Here is a 15,760-nt window from a genome sequence, read left to right as displayed (position 1 = left end):
TGGGATCCACTCCGAGGATACTGAGGGAACTGGCGGAGGAACTGGCCAACCTGCTTACCATCATTTATCAGCAGTCCTGGCTATTGCGGGAGGTCCCAGTTGACTGGTAGCCAGCAAACGTGATGCCCATCTACAAGAAAGGCCGGAGGGTAGACCTGGGGAACTACAGGCCTGTCAGTTTGACCTCAGTTCCAGGGAAGCTCATGGAGCAGATTATCTTCAGTGTCATCACATGGCACTTGCAGGGCAACCAGGTGATCAGGCCCAGTCAGCATGGGTTTATGAAAGGCAGGTCCTGCTTGACGAACCTGATCTCCTTCTATGAGAAAGTGACGCGCTTGGTGGATGAGGGAAAGGCTGTGGATGTGGTCTACCTTGACTTCAGCAAGGCTTTTGACATCATTTCCCATAGCATTCTCCAGTTCATGGGTTGGACTGGCGCACGCTTCATTGCGTGATTAAGTGGCTGGATAGCCGGGCCCAAAGAGTTGTGATGAATGGAGTCAAATCCAGCTGGAGGCCAGTCACTAGTGGAGTCCCCCAGGGCTCAGTACTGGGGCCAGTCCTCTTTGATATCTTTATTGATGATCTGGATGAGGGGATCGAGTGCACCCTCAGTAAGTTTGCAGATGACACCAAGTTAGGTGCATGTGTCGATCTGCCCAAGGGTAGGAAGGCTCTGCAGGAGGATCTGGATAGGCTGGACCGATGGGCTGAGGTCAACTGTATGAAGTTCAACAAGGCCAAGTGCACAACAACCCCAAGCAGAGCTACAGGCTGGGAGAGGAGTGGTTGGGAAGCTGCCAGGCAGAGAAGGACCTGGGAGTGATGATTGATAGTCAGCTGAATATGAGCCAGCAGTGTGCTCAGGTGGCCAAGAAGGCCAACAGCATCCTGGCTTGTATAAGAAGCAGTGTGACCAGCAGGTCTAGGGAAGTGATTGTCCCCCTGTACTTGGCTCTGGTGAGGCCGCACCTTGAGTACTGTGTTCAGTTTTGGGCCCCTCGCTACAAGAAGGACATCGAGGTGCTTGAGCGAGTCCAGAGAAGGGCGATGAAGCTGGTGAGGGGTCTGGAGAATAAGTCCTACAAGGAGCAGCTGAGGGAGCTGGGTTTGTTCAGCCTGAAGAAGAGGAGGCTCAGGGGCGACCTTATTGCTCTTTGTAAGTACCTTAAAGGAGACTGTAGCGAGGTGGGGGTTGGTCTATTCTCCCATGTGCCTGGTGACAGGATGGGGGGGAATGGGCTAAAGTTGTGCCGGGGGGGGGGGCGGGGGGCGGGGTTAGGTTGGATATTAGGAAAAACTTTACCAAGAGGGTTGTGAGGTATTGGAATGGGCTGCCCGGGGAAGTGGTTGCATCGCCATTCCTGGAGGTCTTTAAAAGACATTTAGAGGTAGAGCTTAGTGATATGGTTTAGTGGAGGACTCGGTGGCGTTAGGACAGAGGTTGGACTAGGTGATCTTGGAGGTCTCTTCCAACCTAGATGATTCTGTCATTCTGTGACTCTGTAATCTGGTGTTGTGGTTTAACCCAGATGGCAGCTAAACACCACACAGCCATTCGTTCACCCTCCCCCCTCTGTCTCTGGGATAGGGGAGAGAAACGGGAAAATAAAGCTTGTGAGTTGAGATAAAGACAGTTTATTAAGACAGGATAATAATAATAACAATAATGATAATAGTACTACTAATAATAATGTGTACAAACAAGTGATGCACAATGCAGTTGTTCACCACCTGCTGACCGATGCCCAGCCTATCCCCAAGCAGCCGGCCCCCACACCCTGGCTAGCCACCCCTATCTGTTGTTCAGCATGACCCCAGGTGGTATGGAATACCCCTTTGGCCAGTTTGGGCCAGCTGTCCTGGGTCAGTCCCCTCCCAGCTCTTGATGCCCCCCAAGCCTGCTCGCTGGCAGGACAGAGCGAGAAGCTGAAAAGTCCTTGGCTTGGTGTAAGCACTGCTCTGCAACAATTAAAACATCAACATGTTTTCAGCACTCTTCTCATCCTAATCCAAAACATAGCACTCTACCAGCTACTAGGAAGAAAATTAACTCTGTCCTAACTGAAACCAGGACATCTGGTCTCCTGGAGACTACAGTACTTACAATCTAAAAGCACTGGGCTGTGAAATGTCTCCAAACATGGACATACCTAGGCTAAGCTATGAGGCAGCAGAGCTGTTGCCACAAACATTCTGTTTCTTGAGCATAGTCAGTCACAGTCTCTTTACCCTCATAACAGCAAGGCTTTTCTTGAGTTCCCAGATGGGGCTGGTCTAAGCCCTACAGCTGCACAGCCTCTTTGGGCGCCATCTCTGCCCTCACAAAGGGAGCAAGGGTGCATACATGCCCAAAGCCCAGTCTGTACATCGCCTGCCTTGCTTGCTGGCAAGTCATGGCACCTGGCCAGCTCAGACTCTGCATCCGGACCTGTTACCCACTGGGATGGAAGGATACTGTCTTGAATCACAGATGTCCAGAGAGGCATGTGGCAAGATCAAGAATCTCTTTGATTTTTTTCCTACCCGTAAACCCCAAGTCATGACTAGGTCAACCTGGCTTCTTTTAGTGGATGTCCAGCTCTGATTCAGTTGCAGCTGAATTTCTTAGATGGTTTTTGAATCAAGCTAATTTCTTAAAGCAGGACAGCAGCTATTCAGCTTCAAAGAGAACAGAAAGGCTTCCTTGTGTTTGAGACCTTGGAGTATCTGTGTCTGGCCGCCGGAGGGAGCTCCTGTTCTGGACAAACAACAGGCTGGGAATTGAAAGTGGTTGTGTGGGCTAACATCATCTAAAACTAGAATTCCATTTGTCCCTACACAGAGATGGGGAGCAACCATCAGAACAGCTAACGTCAAAGAGGCTTAGAGAAAAGTTCAGTGCAGTGCGTTGTTAGGGAAGGACATCAGTAATTGAGCAAACCCAAGGAGGAGAGCTGGTACTGTCTGCAAGCACAAGGAGGGCAGTGAGAAGCTGCTCCTCTCTTGGGGGTGCATAGAGGAAAGTGCTGAGGGCAGCGGGCTGTTAGCAGATGGGATCTGTGAGTCAGGATGGGCCCTGCACAGCTGTCCCACTGCTGGGTGGATGCTGCAGTGGTTCTGTGAGCCTGGCAGCTCAGAGCAACCTGCATCGACAAGTTCCTGACTGCTCTGCTGCCATGGCTGGGCAGCAAAGCCTTTCCTGTGTGCACCTGTGAGTGCAGAAGTGATTGCATGGAACAGAGCTATGCTGAGCACTACCTACTTGCACCGTTGGGGTGACTTGAGTTCTTGGTGCTCAGGAAGCCTGAACTTCTCAGCTGTGGTTGGCTTCCACTTCCAGGTGGGCCTAAGCCTGGAGTGGGATTTCAAGCCCACTTTGTCTTGACTTGGGGAATTCTGCAGACTGGTAAAGCATATAAAACCATGGCTGTGTCTGAGCACTGGGCAGGTTGCAAGAGACCAAGTCTTTCAGGCAGAGCTCTACGTGTGGTTGTGTCCAAGCAGAGCCCACCAGCAGCACTACACCTGTGGGACAGCCAGGCTTTGTCAGCCTGTTGCTATGGTGGTGACAAAGCCATAGGAATGGTTACAAAGATTTATTTCTGATTATATAAAAAAAATCAACAGGAACAACAACAAAAAACACAAACCTTTCTGCACATTTCCATGTCCCTGTTTTTACTCATTCAGACATGAAGGCACATCCTCCCAGCTGTTTGGCTTGGGGTGATGTAGGATTCAAATCCTAAAGCAGCAGAAAGCCTTACTCATGCAGCAACTCTGTCACCTATGCACCCGGGAGCCAGAGGAGGCACTGGCTGTGGCAAAGGTGAGACTGGCCTAGGAACCACTGGAATGAGAAAGGCACTGCATATGGTTGCTGAAGAAGAGGCTTGGGAAGCTGCTTGCTCTGGTTGTTGCTTAGCCCCTACCAAAGCCCCTTTGAGTAGAGGAAAGGGCCCTTTCAAGGCAGGTGGAAGTCCAGGTCAAGATCTGGCATTCGGGAAGGTCACTGGAGCTTGTGCATCAGCCAGAAAGACAGTGTAGGTTCTGGGTGATGCCCGGAGCTTCCCTGTCTCGGCTGATTCTCCAGGGACAGGATAGTGAGGTCAGCTGTATGGGCTAGAGTGATATTCTCCACCTTCCCCATGCACACGAGAATAAAGTCCTGCAGTTGTCTGGACTCATTGGCCCAGTCCAGCCCAGGTCTGGTGGTAGAAAGATGCCCCAGAAACAGATGTCCTAACCTTGAGACTGCTCTAGCATCCGTCCCTGAGTAGTACTGGGAAGCCCTTAAAACATTCTGCTCCTGCTGCACTGCAGGGTCAGCAGTCCTCTTTTGTCCATCCCTACCTTTTCTGCTGCTTGAAAGCAAGGGGAAGGCAAAAAGGGGCAGCTTTCCCTCCAGGGCAGATGGCATTGGGTGTCAGAGGACAGTATCTCCAAGCACTTGCTGCAACCCAAGTATTCAGACTTCAGCAGAAAGGATGGTGCTGGCTCCTGCAGACAAAGGCCTGTCCCGTCCCTGCAGCTAGATTGCGCTGGACTTGCTGTGGCGGAGCAGGTAAACAGCAGTCACCAGAGCTATCAGGGTGGTGACCACAAAAAGCAGGATGAGGATGACCCAGTAGTTGTACAGCATGCTTTTGTGGGAAGCAGGTTTCTCTGCTGGGATCATGTTGGTGAGGTTCAGCATGTAGCCAAGGGCCCAGCCGATGGAGGTTTCTCCTGCCTGTGGAAACAGCTTGGCATGGTCACCACCCTGGTCAGTCCAGCCCCATGGACTGCAAGGGACCTTCCAGGGACCATTTCACTATCAGCTCAATCAAGAAGAGAAGTCTGGAGGAGTCCACAGCACCCTGAGTCCTTGCTTGCCTGTGGGTCCAGCTAGCCCAGGGACAAAACAGTGACCTGGTGGCTTTGCTGAACTAATTTGGTGGGAGCAGGGTCATCCTGACTTTGCTGCCCATCCCACAGTTCATGTAGGTGAAAGGACTTGGTAAAAGTGGGATACTACCCTGAGGTAATTTCCCAATGAGCTTGACCAAATAGTAGGTTGAGATCAGTAGTGTTTTGAGGGCCAAGGACAAACTGGAGGACTTTGAAATTCCTGACTCCTTGACCACCCTACAGTCAACTCAGATCATTTTTTTCTCAATATCCCAAAATATAAACCCCAAAACTGAGTCCCATCCTGCCTCTTTTCCCCAAGATCTTTCTTCACACATTGCTTGGCTCTTTCTTGGTTTGGGATGATCGCTTCTGTAGCGCTTTCTGGCCTAGTGTCAAATGAATACTATGGGATGGATATGTGCTCTGATGTTACCCACCTTCTTCTGGAAGGCAATATTTGGGAAGGAATGGTTGTTGAAGTTGTACCCTCTGGTGGTGAGCAAATAAACGAACATGCTGGTAGCACAGTAATCTGACAGCCTCTTCTCCAGTTTAGGAGCCTTCTGGAGCAGCTGGATGAGATGCATGAAGAGAGAGAAAGGGGGTCAGGCCAGTATGTTCCAGGGTTTGTTTATGGAGCCCGAAGTTCTAAGTAGCATCTGGCTGGCCAAGGCACTTCTTATACCCACCTGAACCTCTCCTGGTCCCATGTGGAAGCCATCACCAACCCTTTCCCTACTACATGCTATGGGAAGGTGCCAGGACACCCAGCCCCCTCCAAAGCCCAGGAGATGCCCCACATGAATCACCCCTTTCCTTCCCACTGTGCCAGGGGAGCCCACCTCACTCCAGCTGGTGGCACAGATGGTCTCAGCAGCATCCTTCAGGTCTTTGGGCAAGTGTACAGGTCTCTCCATCACTGTCTGAATGAAGTCCACCGTGTAGAAGAAGGCAGAGAAGGCCTGAGGAATGGAAACACCTGTAGGACAGGCTGGGAGCAAACTCTTTCACCACAGAGAGCTAGCGTAACCTGTGGTGGATGCAAGCAACCGCTCTTGCAGAGATGGGGTTTGACTTTGCTGACAAATGACACTTGGGAGCCAGGGGACTGCTGCAGATCCTACAGCCAGACCACCACCCTGCTCCATGCTGGGACTTACAATGAAGTTTCCTGAAACCTCAGGCTGGAAAATGCCATCGAAGGAACAGCGGGAGAAGGAGCAGGTGGTGAAGTTGAAGAGCTTGCTGACGTGCAGAGCACAGAGGCTCCCATTCCCAGTGCCAGCCATGGTGACGAAGGTGTTGAGGGGAAGGCTGGGCCTCTCCTTCTCTGTGCAGGGGCTATCGTAGATGCTGCTCAATGACAGGCTCTTGCGGTAGCCTGTGGGCCAGCAGGGATTGGGGACAGTTGCTTGGTAGTTCTCAGCCTGCTGGAGGAGCAACACATGGGCCCCTGTGAGCTGTGCCATCACCCTGTCTCCCCTGTGCCACAGCAGCCCTGGCACCACTTGCTTGGCTCTGGTTCCCACCATGGAGATGCTGACAAGCCTGGGATGCAAAGGACTGCGGGAGACAGCAGTTGCCACTGTTGTCTCGAGATGACTCAGGACATTTGGCACAGGCTGAATACAACACCTTATGGAGAGGGTGGGAGGAAGCCCTGGAACCATGGGTGTTGCTTAGGGGGCAAAAACCAAGAGTTGGCTGGGAAATGTGTGCAGCTGACCCCCCAGGGCTGTCCTGGAAAGCAGGGCTGGAAGAAGCCCACAGAGAAAGCATGAGTCCCAGCAACCCTAGGTTCTCTGCAAATCATCCCCTTCTTGCCCTGGCTCCTGAACCTGAACCCAGGAGGTAATCACAGGTCTAAAGCAGTGTTTTGAAGGATCTGGGGTGCAGCACCTCCCAACCTGTATAAATGCTGGTGTGATGATAGCCAGCGTCCCTGGGTGAGCACGTGCCAGTACCTGGAGGAGCTTTGAGAGCAGCCTCTTGAGGACCTGGTCCCTTCCATAGCAGAGGAAGCTGTGGGTGTACACTTTGTATGGCTGGCCATACAGCTTCAGCATCACCTCATTTCTGGGGTCTTCAATGGTGTCCCTGGTTTCAAAGGTGATCTGTGTGGAAGCACCCCCGAAGTCCATGGCCCCCAGTGTCTTCTTCTTGGGCTGGATCCATTCCCCAAGCCACCCGCGCTGGGCAAAGAGACAGTAACAGGTGCAGGAAGCAGTTAGGTGCAGAGCAGTCTGGCCAGTGCAGCCAGCCCTGCTGGGCACCAGGCTCCTTTGCCCACCTTGATGAAGTTCTCCAGGAGGTAGTTTGCTGTGACCCAGCCAAACACCCCCTCCTCTTCCCCTGACAGGATCTTTGCTCCCCGGAAATTGAAGGGGTATGACTTCAGCATGGCAGTCACTGCACTGAGGACGGCATTCGAGGCCTCGAGGTTTGCAATGCTGCAGGCAAGATGGAAACATGCAGCAGTGCAAGGGGCAGAGTCAGAGCTGTGTAACTCTCTGGCTCTGCCAGTATGTGGGAGCTAACCACAGGCAGGTGGGGAACTCTTACCCATGTACCTGCTGGGACATCCCCCAAAACCCAGCTAATTTCCTTGTCTCAGCTAGGGAAGGAGCCAGGAGGCAGAGGTGGATGTGTTCTCTCTTTCTGATGGCCAGGCAAATGGGGCAGGACTGTCTGCTCATGTGGATTTGGGGGATAATATCTTCATTGTGTCAAATTGGGCTGGCAGTAAGTACAAGGGGGCTTTGTTCCTAGCTAGCCAAAAAGAAGGGGTGGGTTATCCTGGAGCTGCCCCTCCAGACCTCTAGTGCCCCTTTTCGTCCCACATGGGGAGTACAGAGGGACTGTGTCCTGAAGAGCATCTCCTGCAGCATGGCATTCCCTAGCAGCTCTGCAGGGCACACAGAGCCACTGCCTTGGGGAATCTGGAGGCAGGGGACAGCTTTGCCTGGCAAAGGGGTGACTTCACAGCCATCCTTCACATTTTCCACCCCCACCATGGGTGGTGGGATGGAGGGGTGGTGAGGTAAGGCCTCCCCAGTAACATTTGAGGCCAGGCAGCTGGCACAGCCAGAGCCAACACTCACTTGAGCAGGCGCATGCCAGCTGTAGCGCCCAGGTAGAGCGGAGTCACCGCATGCTTCTCCTTGGGCACATCTCTCAGAGCCTGGTTCAGGCAGTGCTCTAAGCTTTTCCCAGCAGCTGGAGGGTTGGAGCTGTAGCTGGAGATGCCAGGACCTGTGGAGAGGGAAACTGCATTGCCCTGCAGCCATGTAGGTGGTGGGACAATGTTCAGTGAGCAGCTTTGCCCCTCCCAGGATGTTCAGTAGAGCTGAGCGTTGCTATAGCTGTTCACATGGCTGTCCAAATAGCCAGAGCTTAGCCACATCTCTGCCCATGCTGCATCCCTCACTTGGTGGCAGTTTGGAAAAGGTTGGATAAATGGATAGCAAAAAAACACCCCTTGCTCCTTGCTGGGCTAGGCAATGAGCTGAATTGTGTTCTGGAGGTATGATGCATACCAGGAAAAGACAAACTGCCACCACCCTTACAGCACATTTCTCTTGGGGGAGGTTTTGAGAACAGAGTCAGACCCCTTTTAACACCTCACTGCCCCTGGTGAAAGCACAGGGAGAGAAGTCAGGCCATGTGGACCGCCATGGTCACTTGCCAGCAAGGGGATGTGCCACCCAGGGGGCAGGGACAGCCCTTACCCTCCACGTCACACATGCTGTGCTCGCTGACCACCCCAGTGTCATTTTCCTTGTCCGCAGGCCACTTGTAGATGAACATAGCGGTGTGGGAGGAACCGGCGTCCAGCACGATGCCATACTGCAGGTGGAGAGGCAGGAATCAGGCCCAGAGGGTAGGAGCCCCTTTGGCTGCCCCTGGCTGCCTCCAGGGAAGTTACTGAGCTGAGTCCCACCATCCTCAGCCAGCTCCTCAGGGCAGTGGAGGAGCATCCTCTCTTGGGGTGAGCACCATGAGTGAGGTCTTGCCTGTCCATACCAGGATCTTGCCTGGCCTGGGATGTTTCTGGGAGTGGGGCACTCTGCCCAGAGGGACACTGCTGACCTGGGATGCTGCTCAGCACACCAAGGGGACTGGCTCTTTGGGCATAGGGACCCCCTCACCTCATTGAGCATGGACCGAGAGGTGCTGCCCCCTGCTCCCATCCCCACAGCACTGCTCCTTGCAGCAGGCAGCTGTGTTGAGCTGTGGCCCCTCAGGCCAGCAGGGAGGACACCTGAGGGCAGCCGCCTGGGGACGCAGCACTCCAAAGAAGGGCAGCCAGCCACCTCATCCCTCCCTGCCCTTGTAAGGCTTGCCCATTCTGCAGCTATAAATAACCCCTGCTCTCTCCTGCCAAACAGTTCCCCAGCTCCTGGGGAGAAGCTGCCCTGTGCCATGCCACTGGCAGCCCCCAGGCCCCAGACCCCTTTGCCTCACTCAGCTGTCCATGGGCACAGGGCTGCCTGCCTGGGCCTCTTCACACTGTGGCCAGAGCTGCTTTTCTGCTGGAGAGGAGGCTGCTAGCTTGGGGCTGAACACAAGATGTTTCAGTGCTGCCCCAGCTGACCACCTCTCCAGAGTGAAACTACCTAAGACTTAAACCTGGACTAAACAATGGCTTTACCTGCATCCCATAAATCCCTGCCAAACACCCACATGAACCCCAGGGGCAGGCTGCTCTTCTCCCAGCCCAATGCCCTTGAGCTGCCCCAGGCCTGCCTGGTTGGGTCCCATGGGGACAGACAACCAGCTCGGCCTGTGGGGCCATCATCTGGCTTTGAGTCACTGCCCCATTGCTGCCTGTCCTTGTCCTCAGCCAGCTGCAGAGTGGGCTCCAGGTCAGGTGGCTGCAGGGTTCAGTTTTGGGTAGCTTACTTTTAGCTTGTCAGAAGAAGCAGAAATAAAGTGTTGGGGCATGGGAAAGGTCACCTGAGGATCCCCCCTCAGAAGCAACCCCCATTTCCATGTGAACAGCTGGCCCCACAACAGACAGTGCCTCCCTGCTCCCCTGGGAACCATTTTCAACGTGTGTGACCGCCCCCCCCCCCCCCCCCCCCCCCCCCGGTTGCCACAGTCTCCCTCATCTCCCATTAACAGGCAGTGCTTTGCTTTGTGCCCTTGGACAAAAGCCGAGAGTCCCCCTCTGTGGCCAGGAAGAAGGGGGAATTGGTGCCAGTGTGCTGAGGCAACCCCTGATTTATATTATTATTAGCTGGATGACAGATCTTCACCAAAGGGAAAGCATCAACAGTTCACCCTCAGCCCCCAGGGCTGAGCAGAGCTGCGACACCAGGGACAGTCTGGGGGTTTGTGCTGCCCCTGTGTCACCAACTCTGGGGTGATGCAGGGGGAGGCTGCAGCCTGCCAAGGGGATGGGCTGGAAATGGGAGTAGCTGAGGAGCAGCAGGGGCTAAGAAGTGCTGAAGCAGGAGGCTAAGAGGATGAGTGCTGAACACTCACAGCGCTGGGGATGCCTGGTACCACAAACAAAGGATGTGAATAGCCCAGTGGGAGCAGCTCTGGGGACACAACACTGACCACAAAGCAGGGACAGACATGGCCACACCAGCTCAGACACATGGCCATACTCAGGGTGGGCAGGGGAAGCTCTACATGCCTGTGGCGTTTGGGGAAATGTCCCATGACAAAGCACTGGTGTGGGGTTGGCTGCTTCCAGCTCCTGGAGAGCTGTGGTGGGGGGTGCACGTGTTGGGGGTGCAGATGTGCATGTAGATGCATGTGTGTGGACATGCTTGTGTATGGATGTACATACATGGGCGTACATGTACATGTGCATGTGAGAGGGTGGATGCACGCAGCTATGCAGGCATGAGTTTGTGTGGACATGGGTGCCGGTTTGTATGCATGTGTGTGCATTTAGGTGTGTGTGTGTGAATGTGTGTTCTCATGTACATATGTGCATAGGCATGTGTGGGTGTGTGCCTGGGACAGCTGTGCTGCATGCTCAGACCCACAGTAAGCCAAGCACACTCAGTAGGGTCTTGCAGCCCTGACACCATGCCCCCTCCTAGGGCATGTACAGAGCTCTGTGGGGTGAGTGAGGCTGCCCCCCAACCCCAGAGCTGACTCCCACCCACACCACCTCCACTAAGATTCCTGTTGTGTATGCAGGTTTCCTCTGTGGCTGCTAAGGCAGCAGCTGGGGAGTGGCATTGCCTGAGGGCATGCGTTTCCTCATAGAATCCACAACTCCCATTTCAGTGTATCACCAGCCTGGCTACAGCTTGGAGCAGCTTCTCTGGGGGATGTGTCAGATTTGGGTCACACTGCTGGGCATCTTGCAGAACCAGAACCAGTTGCCCCAAGCAGGCATGTCCCTCTGCCATGTGCTCTAAGCCACCTCTAAGTGTCCTCTTGGACCCCAGTGTTCTTGTGGGGCAGAACCCATTGCTGTGAGGTGTGGGGTGAAGATGGGCAGCAGCCCAAGGAGTTGTGGGTGAGGGACCCATGGGAATATGGGTGCCATAGGCAGCAGCATTGGGATCCAGATGAGGTAACAACAAGTGGCAACGCAAAGTGCTGGAAAGAGGTTGGCCCCAGGAGCTGGGCACAGGACTGCTGAAAGGAGCTCCCGGCACAGACAGGCGCTATGTCATGTCCTGCACCCTGGCTGCCCCTGCACAAGAGGAACCAGGGCCTCTGCATGGCATGTGGCGGGAGCCAGGCTGCCTTGGGAAGTGCAGTGTGCCAGCCCTGCCTGATCCTGTTCCTGGCCTCCACAGGACTCTGCATCCCAGCCTGTCTTTGTGGAGGGGCCCGTCTTCCCTGGCCATTGGTAGCTTGGCCAGCACTGCCTGCCTGGCCCAGCAGCTGAGTGGCAGCGAGCAGGAGTGGAAGGCCATGTGTGCATGTGTGTGTATGAAAGGGCAGAGGCCAGACCCAGATGTCTGAGAGGGTCCCAGAGATGAAGCAGATGCCACATCCTCTCCTGCAGACCCAGGGTACACATGTTCCTCCGGCATCTGAATGGCTGCTAGGGACAAGGTCTGCCACCCACAGCAGGGCTTTGTTGGTGCCAGCACTAGCCCCTGTCCCTGTCACAGCCCCTACCTGGGCCACGTGCACCCTGCAGGGCTTGGGGGTAGCCGGGGGTGCAGGGAGCTCAGACACCCAGCCCAGTGGTCTCCTGAAATGAGTACCAGGGTGAGCTCTTAGCTCCTTTGCCACTTTGGCCCCTTTGTGGGGGATGCGGCTGTCACCAGTGCAGCCAGCATGAGCTGCTGTGCAGGCACATAGACAGAGGCTTATGGCAGCACTGGGAGCCTCAGGTGAGTCACGTACAGGGCTCTGCACACGGCAAGCCTCTGGAGAAAAGCACCACCAAAAGCCCATCTCATTAGTGATTTACAGTGTAAGTCCTGCCTCAGCTCTTCAGCCAAGGTGTCCTGCGCCTGCCAACAAGCTGGGTGAACACAAGGACTGGAGGGACACAATGATGTCCTGGCACTCTCCTGTGCTGGTGCCTGGCTTCCATCACCCCTCTCACTGGCCCTGTCCTGCTTAGCTGCCAGAGTCACAGGGCTTGGCAGGCTTCACACGCATGTCTACAGCCCTGTCCCCAGCCTGTGGGAGTCCCATGACACCAGCATCTCCTGGCAGCATAGGAAGAGACAATTTTTCTATCTATAGGACCCACCAGCCTGACTCCAGTGATGCTGCAGGACCGGGGACAGTCCCAGCACAGCCCCACATGAGGACAGTGATCCCGTGTGGCCTGTGGCCTCCTTAGCCACAGCCAGAGCAGCTCAGTCCCCACAGAGAGGACACAGTGTCGATGTCCTCAAAGGCCACAGGGCAAAACCGCAGGTAGGGCTTGGGGTTCCTATAAAACATGTGGCTTTGCCCAATGGACAAACACAGCACAGCCCCAAAGGCTGCCCAGAAACATCCCACACCCTTGGGGGAGGCAGGGAGGGGTGCTGAGAACAGCCCAGCTCACTGCAGCTGGTGTCAGGCCCCACAGCCATGCTTCATGGCCCAAGATCCTCATCCCTCCCCACCCACGGGCTCTCTGGGCTGTTCCACAGTACAGTGTGGGCTCAGCTTGGCCCCACAATGGAGCCCACCTCCCTTGAGGGTGCTGCAGGTTACAGCAGGTCTCCTGCCACAGGAACCAAAGCTCTCCCCAGGATGGCTCACAGGGAACAAACCTGACAGGCTTTATAAAAGCCAGTGAAGAGATTTGCCAAAAGAAGGGAAAAAAAAAAAAAAAAAAAAGAGGAAGGTTTGCAAAAGGAAAGACAACAGCTCAGAGCTGTAAGGCCATGGTGCCATAAGCTCAGCTGTGTACCCAGAAAGAAAGGAGAAGACTGTGCTCTGCGGTCCCTCTCACAGCAGAATAAATAATCTGGGGTATTTTTAGGGCTATATTCCAAGCAAAGGAGCTAGAAGGAGAAGAGGTAGAGCTGTGGGTCAGCCTTAGCTCATAAGTGAACTGAGCTGTCATCCAGAAGCTGTTACTAATGTGGACCAAGCCAGCAAGGACAGTGATGTCCTGCCCAGAGTGGGAGGGGAAGATGGGCCCACAGTCCCCCCCAGCCACAAAGGAGCAGGACTGATCACAATAATAGCTTAACTCTGGCTGCCACCCTAAACTGAGCAGAACAAACCAGCAAACAGGGCCTGATTTTAGTGCTGATCCCGAGGCTAGCAGGATTCCACAGGATCCACACGCTCATGCATCTTCACCCCATGCAAGCCATGGCACAAGCAGAGGTGCAGCCAGCTCCTAAACACAGCCCAAGGCAGGGGAGCTACTGGGTAGTTGGAGGGCTGGAGTATCTCTGGTTTGCTGCCTCTGCCCCTCCTTCTGCCTCTTAAGGGCTGAGGACATTGCTCCAGGCTCCCCGTTGCCACATGGTTGGCTGGCTGCACAGGGGCTCTAGAGGAGGCCAGCCAGGCACATGCCACAGCCCTGCATGGCACCTACAGCGGGAGCTGGCCCCTTGACTCCCTGACCAGGGACGGCAGGAGGAGAGCAGGGGCATGTAATGTACCCCAAAGCAGCATTAAGCTGGAGGGCTGTCTCCTCTGGGGAGAAGGGACAGAGATTGGGGCTGCCCCCCCATGCTGAAATGGCTGTTGGTGATGGCAGAGCAGCACGAGGGTTGGGACAAATCTTACAGCTCACCAGCATCCAGGCCAGAGCCCTGGGCTGGCTGGGGCTGCCAAGTGAGTCCAAAACAAGCACTTCACCCTGTGTTGGTGCATTTTGGGCTGAATTCGAATAAGACAAATCTTTGCATCCCCAAAACAGCCCTAAGCTTTGTGTAAAACTACCTCTCCCCATGCCTGCCCAGCAGCATCCCTCCAGGAAAAAGCACCATGGTGCCAACCCTGCTGCACTTGCTCCATCCAGGAATGGGGCAAAACCCCAGGTCTCTGGGCTGGGCCGCTTAGCCTCAGGCACTTCTGTGCAACCCCAAACTGCAGTGCTGCATGAACACAACTGGCTTAAAGCTCCAGATAGGAATCAACTGCAGGAGGATAAAAGGTTTCCCAGACTGACCAAAGCTCTGCAAATACAGATGGGTCTCAGCAACAGTAGTTCTAATTCCCCCATGTCCAAAGAGACTTAATCAGCTTGGAAACCAACTATGAGCACAGCCCCTAACTGCCACAGCACATGGAAATGAGTGGCACAGAAATGTGTTATAGGAAACGAGTTAATTTTTAGTGGTTATACTAACAACCAGGGAGTATCATCCTGGCTAAGCCCATTCATTTTCTCAACCTAATGTTGATTACGTCTGACAAATCTGGAGAGAAGGCAACACATCTGGCAGTCAGAAAGAGGGATGAGAAAGAGGGGGTTGTGGATGAACCACTTTCCAGGACAAGAGCCTGCTCCCCATGGAATAGCTGTCCGTCACTGAAAGAAACAAGACCTTTTTAAAACAAAATACTTGCACAGCAGGAGTCAATCAGAGGACTTTGGCAACAATAAATTGTTCGGGAACTTCCTTCGGTGCCTGAATGTAAAATTAAACAAACAAACACAGAAACCAAGAAAACAACAAACACCAGCACATTTTCATAGGCAAGCGCATTTCTTGCCCTGCAGTGCCAGCTAAGGCAGTGCAGCTGCAGCCCAGCAGCGCCCGGGGCGCCCATCCCAGAAGCCTGGCCATAGGCACCACACCCCCGGCCCTCTGGTGTTCTGCTGCGCTCCGAAGGCTCCTCCGAGGTGAACGAGGGCAGGCGGCAGGGCGCGGTCGTTCCGCGGTGCCGGGTTCGGCCGGAGCGCAGGGACCACCGGCTCCGAGTCTCTGCTGGCGCCAGGGAGTCCCCGCATCCCGGAGCCTCTCCCCCACCCAGAACCCCCAGAGCTGGGTGCCCTCCCTGGCCTCCCGAGGCCCCCAGCCTCCGTAGCCCAGATGCCACCGGTGCCCCGCGTCCCTGTCCCCTCCGTACCCGCACCCCCCCGCCGCTCACCTTGAAGCCCGGCGGGCCGCGCGCGTCCCCGGAGCCGAGGCAGAGCAGGAGGATGCCCAGGAGGCAGCCGAGGGCGAGCAGCAGCAGGACGGCGGCGACCCGGCGGGCCATGGCGGGGCCGGGAGGGCGCTGCCGCTCCTCGGCGGCGGCGGGGGCAGGTGAGAGGCTCCGCGGTGGCTGCGGCGGCTCCTGCTCCTCCTCCCCTTCCCCTTCCCCTTCCCCTACCCCGTCCCCTTCCCCCTCCTCCTCCTCCTCCTTCTCCTCCTCCTCCTCGCCCGCCTTTCCCGGCTGAGTCACCGCCGCCCCGGCCCACCCGGGCGGGACACGGGTCCCGTCGGGCAGCGGGGAGCCGGCACCGGTCTATGTGCCTGCCCCTGCCCCGGGCTCGGCCCCGTCCCCC

General features: G+C 55.2%; 1 protein-coding gene across 2 annotated transcripts; it reads right to left on the bottom strand.

The window, feature by feature from the left end:
- Positions 1–1,451: 1,451 nt before the first annotated feature.
- On the bottom strand, positions 1,452–15,538 carry ENTPD2 (ectonucleoside triphosphate diphosphohydrolase 2). 2 transcript variants are annotated; one of them, XM_084298984.1, is made up of 9 exons: positions 15,361–15,538; positions 8,607–8,724; positions 7,980–8,130; positions 7,169–7,328; positions 6,843–7,070; positions 6,039–6,308; positions 5,721–5,840; positions 5,316–5,450; positions 1,452–4,717 (listed from the first exon to the last, which is right to left on the bottom strand). In XM_084298984.1, the coding sequence occupies exons 1-9, from the start codon at positions 15,469–15,471 to the stop codon at positions 4,517–4,519; spliced, it is 1,494 nt and encodes a 497-aa protein (XP_084155110.1). In that variant the 5' UTR covers positions 15,472–15,538; the 3' UTR covers positions 1,452–4,516. The 2 variants fall into 2 exon arrangements, with proteins under 2 accessions (XP_084155110.1, XP_084155111.1); XM_084298985.1 differs by having other exon boundaries at positions 6,039–6,305.
- Between the last annotated feature and the right edge of the window lie 222 nt (positions 15,539–15,760).

The sequence above is a fragment of the Netta rufina genome (assembly GCF_964035555.1).
Source record: "Netta rufina genome assembly, chromosome: 20".
Taxonomy (NCBI): domain Eukaryota; kingdom Metazoa; phylum Chordata; class Aves; order Anseriformes; family Anatidae; genus Netta; species Netta rufina.
The sequence above is the reverse complement of the archived record's forward strand: the minus strand, read 5'-3'. Positions and strand labels throughout refer to the sequence as shown.

Bases quoted from the DNA above. Each gene is read 5' to 3' on its own strand.
- ENTPD2 (XM_084298984.1), bottom strand. From the start codon at position 15,471: ATGGCCCGCCGGGTCGCCGCCGTCCTGCTGCTGCTCGCCCTCGGCTGC. The intron at 8,725-15,360 runs GTGAGCGGCGGG...CTCCACCTGCAG, and splicing joins GCGGCCCGCCGGGCTTCAAG to TATGGCATCGTGCTGGACGC. The intron at 8,131-8,606 runs GTAAGGGCTGTC...CCCTCTCCACAG, and splicing joins CAGCATGTGTGACGTGGAGG to GTCCTGGCATCTCCAGCTAC.